This window comes from Dromiciops gliroides, chromosome 1, assembly GCF_019393635.1.
Source record: "Dromiciops gliroides isolate mDroGli1 chromosome 1, mDroGli1.pri, whole genome shotgun sequence".
In the NCBI taxonomy this organism is placed as follows: Eukaryota; Metazoa; Chordata; class Mammalia; order Microbiotheria; family Microbiotheriidae; genus Dromiciops; species Dromiciops gliroides.
Window position 1 is genome coordinate 242,183,007 of NC_057861.1, and position 9,271 is coordinate 242,192,277.

The 9,271-nt window shown below is 38.4% G+C and overlaps 1 protein-coding gene across 1 annotated transcript; it reads right to left on the minus strand.

The window, feature by feature from the left end:
• Positions 1 to 1,149: 1,149 nt before the first annotated feature.
• LOC122740153 (60S ribosomal protein L37-like) lies at positions 1,150 to 1,440 on the minus strand. The gene has a single exon (XM_043982017.1). The coding sequence runs from the start codon at positions 1,438 to 1,440 to the stop codon at positions 1,150 to 1,152; it is 291 nt and encodes a 96-aa protein (XP_043837952.1).
• Between the last annotated feature and the right edge of the window lie 7,831 nt (positions 1,441 to 9,271).

The window sequence follows — 9,271 nt, forward strand, 5'->3', positions numbered from 1 at the left end:
ACTCTTTAATCCAGCAATACCAATGCTAGGTTTATGTCTCAAAGACATCCCCAAATAGAGAAAAAAGACCTATTTGTTCAAAAATATTTATAGCAGCTCTTTTTGTGGTGGCTAAGAATTGGAAATCAAAGGAATGCCCATCAATTGGGGAATGGCTAAACAAACTGTGGTATATGATTGTAATGGAATGTTATTGTGCTATAAGAAATAACAAAAAGGACAATTTCAGAAAGGCCTGGAAAGACTTATATGAACTGATGTATAGTGAGGTGAGCAGAACCAGGAGAATGTGGTGCACAGGGACAGCAATATTGTTTGATGAAGAACTGTAAATGACAACTATTCTCAAAAATTCAATGATCCAAGACAATCCCAAAGGAGTAATGATAAAGCATAATATCCACCTCCAAAGAAGGAACTGATATTGATTGAACACAGACTGAAGCATGCTATTTTTATTTCCTTTCATTTTTCCTTTTATTCATGTTTTCTTATATGAAATGACTAATATGGTAATGTTTTATATAATTGAACATATGTAAAATATCTTATTGCTTACTGCCCCAGGGAGAGGGGAGGGGAGGTAGGGAAGGAAGGATAGAATTTGGAACTCAAAACTTTAAATAAAAATATTTGTTATTATTTTTAAAAAGTCCTGGGTAAAAGAATTGGAAGGGAAATAAATAACTAATCTAAAATAAAAAATGGAATCCCTGGAAAAAAATCCCCTTTGACTAAACAGAAATTAATGATGACATAAGATACTAAAAAATACTAGAACAAAATAAAAAGATTGAAAAAAGAGAGGAAAATGTAAAATGTCTAATATAAAAAACAATTTACCTGGATAGCAAAGATAATTTAAGGATCATTGGCCTCTCTGAAAAACAAGATTACAAAAAAAAAGGCCTGATATTATATTAGGAATCATAAAAGAAATCTGCTGAGATCTATTAGAGCTTGAGGGTAAAGCAAAGATAAAATGAATCTACTAATTACTTCCTGAAAATAATCCCAAAAGGAAGTCTCAACATGTCATACCCAGAATCCAGAGATCCCCCATCAAAGAATAAATATTAAAAACATCTAAAATGAATTTTAAAAAACTTTTTTGATTCAGGATATTTATTTTAACAAACATTCAAATCCTCAAGATGAACTAGATGCTGCAACAGCTGCTCTCTTGGGTTTAGGTGTTGTTCCTTCACGGAATCCATTCCTGAATCGGTGGTAGATAATTTTTAGGTGCCTCATTTGACCAGTACCAGTAGTGTTGCATTGCTTAGCCTTTGCACTCCAATTATACTTTCTCTTGCATTTAGCAGGATATCCACATTTGCCACAGGTTAACTTCTGAAGATGGTATGCCTTAGAACCACAATGATGGCACAAAGTGTGCATCTTATTCTGGTGCTTACCAAATGAAGTTCTCTTTGTCATCTTCTTCCTGCCACTGGGATCAAAGAGCAAGAATTTCAAACATTGAAGTACTAACAGTCAGGATCACCCAGGACCTCAAAACCTTAACTATGAATGAGAAGAAATCATGGGGGCAGCTAGGTGGCACAGTGGATAAAGTACTGGCCCTGGATTCAGGAGTACCTGAGTTCAAATCCAGCCTCAGACACTTGACACTTACTAGCTGTGTGGCCCTGGGCAAGTCACTTAACCCCCATTGCCCCACCAAAAAGAAAGAAAGAAAGAAATAATGGAATACAATATTCCAAAAGGCAAACATCCAAGAATAATCTACCATGTAAAGTTGAGTAGAATTCTATAGGAAAAAAAATAAATTTTTAATAGAAGAGAAGAGTTTCAAGCATTTCTGGTGAAAAGACCAGAGTTATGTAGGAACTTTGAAACAACTCTCTCTGCCTGCTTTCAACTCCATGAAATAAGATATCCTTACCAGAATAAGCTCATCATTTCTAATTTCGTCACCATGTTGCTAACTCAATCCATGCCTTGATACCACCTCCCTCAGCCTCCTTTCTGCTCTGATTGGAGGATTAGAGGATGGAATGGCAAACTCTCCCAAAGCCTTCCTTTACACAGGACAGAAATTAGACTTCTTACAGCTCATTCCACTTTGCATCTGCAACTCTTCCTGGTTTTAACTCCAAGAAACAAGATACTCTTGTGCAAGGTACCCAATGGTTTTCTCCTCCTCCTTTCAATTTCTTTTTATGAAAGTTGCTTTTCTTTTTCTTATTTCTGTCCCTTGCACTTAGCACAGTACCTGGCACATTGTAGGTTTTTAAATAAATGTTTTTTGAATTGAATCCAGAGAAAAATAGGTTTACCTAGAAAAGTAACCTTAGTCAAACAATTCGAAGGAGCTGTATGAGTATATAGAATACTAGTAATTCTAATAGTTGGAGAAGAAACAAGTATCCTTTCAGAAACTTAATATCTTCAAAAAGTTTTGAAGGAATTCAATAAGAAAAACAACAGAGGACTGGAGGGAGTATTGTTTACGTTATGAGGGTTTGAAAATGGAAAAAAGAAAAGAGAGTAAAAGGAAGAATACAATACTGTAGAAAGGAGTAAAATGGGAACTTGCTATTTCTCATAATTGGGATGTGTGAGAATATACAAGAATAAATGAAGCAGTGAAAGCAACATGTAGACTTCCTTACATTTTTTTAAAAAGAGAAAAAAAGCAGTAGGAAATAGAAATTCATCGTTTCATATATGTTATTTTTTGTCAGTCAGTCAGTCAACAAGCATTTTTAAGTATTTACTATGTGCCAAACATTGTGCTAAGTTCTGGCAAAACAAATACGAGCACAAAGCAAAATAGTCCCTGCCCTCAAGTAGATTACAATCTAATGGGAAAAGACAACACATAAAAGGAAGCTGAAAAAGAGTGTGTGTGTGTGTGTGTGTGTGTGTGTGTGTGTGTGTGTGTGTGTGTATGCAATGTCCCAGAAGATACCTGGACCTAGTTCAAGAGCATGGTAGAGAAAGTTCAGGGATGGCAAGGTGGTGAAGTGGATAGAGTGCCTGGCCTGAAAGCAGGAAGATTCATCTTCCTGAAGTCTAATCTGGCCTCAGACATTATCTAGCTGTGTGACTTTGGGGCATTCACTTAACCCTGTTAGCCTCAGTTTCCTCATGTGTAAAATGAGCTGGGGAAGGAAATGGCAAAACACTCCATTATCTTTGCCAAGAATAACCCAAATGGGGGCAGCTGGGTGGCGCTTTGGATAGAGCACCGGCACTGGATTCAGGAGGACCTGACTTCAAATCTGGTCTCAGACACTTGACACTTACTAGTTGTGTGACTCTGGGCAAGTCACTTAACCCTCATTGCCCTGCAAAAAAGAGAGAGAGAGAGAGAGAGAGAGAGAGAGAGAGAGAGAGAGAGAGAGAGAGAGAGAGAGAAAGAGAGAGAGAGAGAATAACCCAAATGGGGTTATGAAGAGTCAGACATAACTGAAATGACTGAAAAACAACAACAAAGAGAAAGTCCAGAGAGCAACCTGAAGAGCAATGATCACTGTCTGGGCTTGGTGCCCACCTTAAATGGAGATTCTAGGGGGAGGGCTGGAGAATTCATTGCGTTCTTTTGTGTGTTATGGAAATGCTCTTTTTTGGTGTTTAAGTTCAGAATTTAAAAACACACACAAGACACATAAACCTTCCTATAAATAAGATGGAAATAGATTACCTTTCCTGAGCCCAGATGGTCTATCTTCACATTAGGTCATGTAGCCTTCTCAATTTCAAACGAAGCAGAAAAGGGGGAGAAGAGAGACAGAGGCCGAAACAGAGACAGATAAAAAGGGAGAGAGGGAGAAGGGGGAAGGGAGAAGAGAGGAGAGAGAGACAGACACAGAGACAGAGAGACAGAGAAAGTTGCATTTGATTTCTTGTCTGCCCACTAGAAAAATTTTTTTCTAATTGCTGCTTCAGGAAGGGCTGGAAAGAAATGGGTGACCTCATGGGTATTATGTATTTTTAAGGTGAAAAGAACATTCCATTTGGAGGAACAATAGCTGAATTTAAATGTCAGTTCCTCCACTTACTGCCTGAGCCACCATGAGCAAATCCTATCACTTTTCTGGGTTCTAGTTTCCTCTAATGAGGGCCTTAGCAGCTCCAAATCTGTGACTCGATGTTCCTAGAAGTTATTTTCTTTTTCTTTGAAATGGAATGTTGCACTTGTGTTGATGGGGCTAAAAGCACACATATGTAACATCCTAAAGTTAAATATACCAAATTCACTTAAAGGTACAAATTTCTACACAAACCTAATAAAAACATCACATGCCATATAGATCACTTCCAAAAAAATTTTTTTAGGTCCATGGCACAATCTAATTGGTATGGTTGATTTAGATAATGCTCTATTTTCAAAAGTCTTTTGTTTTGTTTTGTTTTTGTGGGGCAATGAGGGTTGAGTGACTTGCCCGGGGTCATACAACTAGTGTCAAGTATCTGAGGCTAAATTTGAACTCAGGTCCTCCTGAATCCAGGGCCAATGCTTTATCCACTGTGTCACCCACCAGCCCCCTTTCAAAAGTCTTTTTCATGTAATTTGAAAGGAAGAGACAAGTTTATATGCATGCCTCCCCACCTTGTGTTCACCTTTTTTTTTATTTAGTGAATTCTCTTGGTTTTAACAAAAATTCTTGGCTAAGAAGAAAACAAAAACATTTTCTATTTCATGGATAAAGAAGTAGAAGGCTAGAGATTGTGTCTAATATCATGCAAATCAGTGGACTGAATTCATTGCTTTTGTTGCCTTTCAGGGATTCACAGAAATGTTCTTTAGTCAAGGTAATAGACTTACTCAGACACTTCTTTTATCAACTCTAAATATGGTCTTTATAAGTAGGTGAGAGAGTTCCTGTAAAATGGATGAAAGAACAGAAAAAAATGATGTGCTGAGTAACTCAGAGAATAAAATGAATCATAATAATGTAAGGAAGATCATGTAGAAATGAATCTAATGGTAGAAATTAAAATGACATCTGACAATTACTTTCAATTTGAACTGAGGTGAAGAAATTCAGAATTACAATACTCTTGGGATTAAACTTTGATGAGATGAAAATGTCATCATTGTTGGATAAGAATTTTTTCATTTTAGTTAGAAGAATTATAAATGATTGAACTACATTATACCTGTACCACAAGGCTGAATAATCTACATGAGTGTTTCTCAACTTTTCCTTATTATAGATTGCTAGCCAAAGTCTAACATCTTCCAATCCTTAGTTCTGGAGATATGTCAGTAAAGATTCTATTTGTTATTGGAGGGGAAAAGTCAAGTCTTTTCTGATAACTGTTGATTCTGATTCTTAGCTCGTTGGCTCTGATGGTTTCAATTATCATTCATCTCTATGCAGATAAAACTCTCAGATCTACTTTTCCAGTCTTAACCTCTCTCGTCTTTCACATCTCCAATGGGCTATAAGACACCTCAAATTGTATATCTCACAGACATCTTGAACTCAGCATATCCAAAACTGGACTCATTATCCTTTCCCCCAAGCCCTCCCTCTTTCTATCTTCCCTATTGCTTTTTTTGTTTGTGGTTTTTTTTTTGAGTGGGGCAATGAGGGTTAAGTGACTTGCCTAAGGTCACACAGCTAATACCTGTCAAGTGTCTGGGTCGGATTTGAACTCGGATCCTCCTGAATCCAGGGCCGGTGCTTTATCCACTGTGCCACCTAGCTGCCGCCTTCCCTATTGCTTTTGAGGATATTACCATCTTCCTCAAAACCTCAATTTCTTCTTTGACTCCTAATTCTCTCTCACTCCCCAGCTCCTATGTCCTATGAGTGCTCGCTCAGGTCTTGTCCTTTCTTCCTTTGCAACTTCTTTCCTATAAATCCCTTTCTCTTGTATACCTTGCAAATAGCTACCACTTGGGTGTAGGCCCTCAACCACCTTATCCTTGGACTATGCTGTTTGGTCTTCCTGCCTCAAGTCTCTCCCCACTCCAATCCATCCCCAGTTCAGATGTCATGTTAATCTTCCTAAAGCACAGGTTTAACCATGTTAACCCCTACTTCAGTAAATATAAAGTCTTCTTTCTGCCTTTCAAAGCCCTTTGTGAGCTGGCTTCTTTCTATCTTTCCGGGCTTCTTTCACTTGACTCTCTTCCACATACTCTGCAATAGACACTGACCTCCATGCCGTCTCTCTCTTTTTTCTTTTTTTCTTTTTGTTTTTGCAGGGCAATGAGGATTAAGTGACTTGCCCAGGGTCACACAGCTAATTAAATGTCAAGTGTCTGAGGCTGGATTTGAACTCAGGTCCTCCTGAATCCAAGGCCAGTGCTTTATCCACTGTGCCACCTAGCTGCTCCCATCCATGCTGTCTCTTACACTAGACATTTCTCCCGTGCCTGGAATGTGCTCCCTCCTCATCTCTGCCTTCTAGCTTCAAGTCCCGGGTAAAGTCTTTCCTTCTGCAAGAAACCTTTCCCAGTTTTCCTTAATCTTAGTACCTTCCCTCTGTTGATTATTTCCAATTTATCCTGTATATATTTTGTTTGTACATAGGTGTTCGCATGCTGTCTCCTCTATTAGACTGAGAGCTCATTTAGAGCAGAGACCGTCTTTTGTCTTTCTTTGTATCCCCAGTACTTAGCACAGAGCCTGGTGCATAGTAGTGGGCTTAATAAATCTTATTGACCGACTGACAAGTGCTGATGCTGAATGGGTGGAATGGCTTGGTCTTTCTCTACAGTAAAGTATTTCAGGGACCTCGAGCCAGATTCCTTTTTCTGGGGATATACATCAGTTAGGAAATTTCACAAAACACTCCAAGCGAGGTTTCTGTTCTTTCAGCATGATACTTTGACTTTTGAAATGGAGAAGAGGACTCATGTTCACTTTAAGAGAACATTGGTAATCTAGTTCTCTTCTGGGCACCAGTTGTTGGATAGACTCACTAGAAAGAAGTGGTCTGACACAAGGGCTTATTGCTGCCACACAGCCTTGGCATAACTACTCCTTGAGCAGTACATGTCTGCATCGTGTGGGCCGAGGAGGAGCAAGCACGAAAGTTTGGAGCCCCTTTCAATTTATCGTGCTATTTTTAAAGGATTAAGGAGGGTTCCCTATCTGAAATGATTTGTTTGGAGACTCGGAATTTGAATTTCTCATCGGGCTATTTTCTGTGTTAGCAGAAGCTTTAGAAGATCCATAACAGATGACTTCTTTGTCTTTGATCAAGATTTCTTTGTCTTCTTGAAATCCAATTCTTTTATATAATTGAAACTCACACATTAGGTAAAAAGAATATCTCTTTACTGAAGGGCAGGTAAAACAAAGTGCCCTGGGAATGACAGTTACTCCCAGACCGCCAGTCTGGCTTCCAACCCAGCCCCTGCAGCCATCATTTGGGGAAGTAACTCTGGTGGAGATTATACCTAGAAATTGTTGCTGCTGTTATGAAAGATCCTATCTTCTCAGCCACCACAGTTAATGAAGACCCAGGAAAGAAAGTTCTTGATGTCAAAGTCATCGGCACTGTCAAAGTGATGGCATCATCACTTTGATTTTTCAGTGGAACAAAATTAAAGAAGATGCTTTTTTGGTGTGTGCTGGCAGCTAAGTGGTATAGTGGATGAAGTGCTGGGCCTAGAGTCAGAAAGGCTAATTTTCCTGAGTTCAAATGCAGCCTCAGATACTTCCTAGTTGTGTGACCCTGGGCAAGTCACTTCATCCTGTTTGCCTCAGTTTCCCCATCTGTAAAATGTGTTGGAGAAGGAAATGGCAAACCACTCCAGTATTTCTGCCAAGAAAACCTTACATGGGGCCACAAAGAGTCTAAAACAACAACAATAACTACCACCAATCTTTTTTCTGCTGCACTTTAAGGACCATGTCACCTTTTCACCTGACTTGTAGCTCCAACTTTCTATATGTGTGGTTCCCCCATGAAAATTGGCACTCTTTGAGATCAGGGAATGACTCTCCTTTTCTATTTACATATACAAAACTCAGAACAATATTTATTTATTTATTTATTTTTTAGTGAGGCAATTGGGGTTAAGTGACTTGCCCAGGGTCACACAGCTAGTAAGTGTCTGAGGTCAGATTTGAACTCAGGTACTCCTGATTCCAGGGCTGGTGCTCTATCCACTGCACCACCTAGCTGCCCCCAGTACATATCTTAAAACTAGCACAATGAGCTCCCCTATTCAGTGATTTCTCTATTGCCTCCAGGATAAAACATACACTCCCCTTTTTGGGGGTGGTGGAACTGTTAAAGCCTTTTACAACCTCTTCCACTATCTTTACGGCCTCTTTGCATATTTTTTCCTTCTCTGTACTTACGATGCAGCCAAACTGGATTTTTCTCTTCTGCATACATGGTCCTACATTCTCCTTACCCCTGACTTTTTTACAAACCTGGCATGTCCTCCCTCCTCACTTGTACCTCAGAATCTATCAATTTCTTCAAGACATAACTGAAATGCTGCCTGTTATATAAACCTTTCCTGACCTTCCCCAACTGCTATTTCTCACTCTAACTCCATCTAATTGCCAATGTATTTATTCTGTATATTCCAATGTACATATACATTATCTCTTCTAACAGAAAGTAAACTCCTTGAGAGTAGAAATGGTTTCGTTTTCTATATTTGTAGCCAAAGAACTTATCATAATTTCTGACACTTAGTAGGCACTTAATAAATGCTTGTTGATTGAGTCCTTGCTTGTTGATACATATTTTTTTCTCCATTCATCATTGAAGGAATCTAACTGATTCAGTTTGGAAAAATATTTTCTAGAATAGTTGAAAATTTACTAATGCTATTCTTTGACACTTTAGCTGGAAAAAATATAGGCGACAGTAGGTAAAAAGCCATAAAAGGCCAAAAAAGGAGTTCATATTTGCAGTCTGATAAAGCAATACTTAATTTTCTTTACAAAATTAAAGTTGCCCTTTTTTTATAGGATTATAAGAGGGTAAGCCATGATATATGTTCTCTTATAACATCTGGTCTAAACATAGTTGTCTTCATTCCCTCATTAAAAGGTTCATAGGTATTTGTTGATTGGTTGAATGATTATTGATATTAAAAAACCTTTGTTAATTGTAGGGAAAGTTGTTGAGGTTAAGAACCTAAGGGTTAAATGAAGGCACAGCAATGCATTTTTGGTATGAGCGTGTAGTAAAGAAGACGTATTAGTGAAGAAGAAGTTTCTGTGGAAGAGGTTTCTGTCATCGACCATTTTTCCTACAAGTAACAAAAGACTTTTCCTCAACAATTTTACATGCCTTTCAAAAATACCATGTGAGG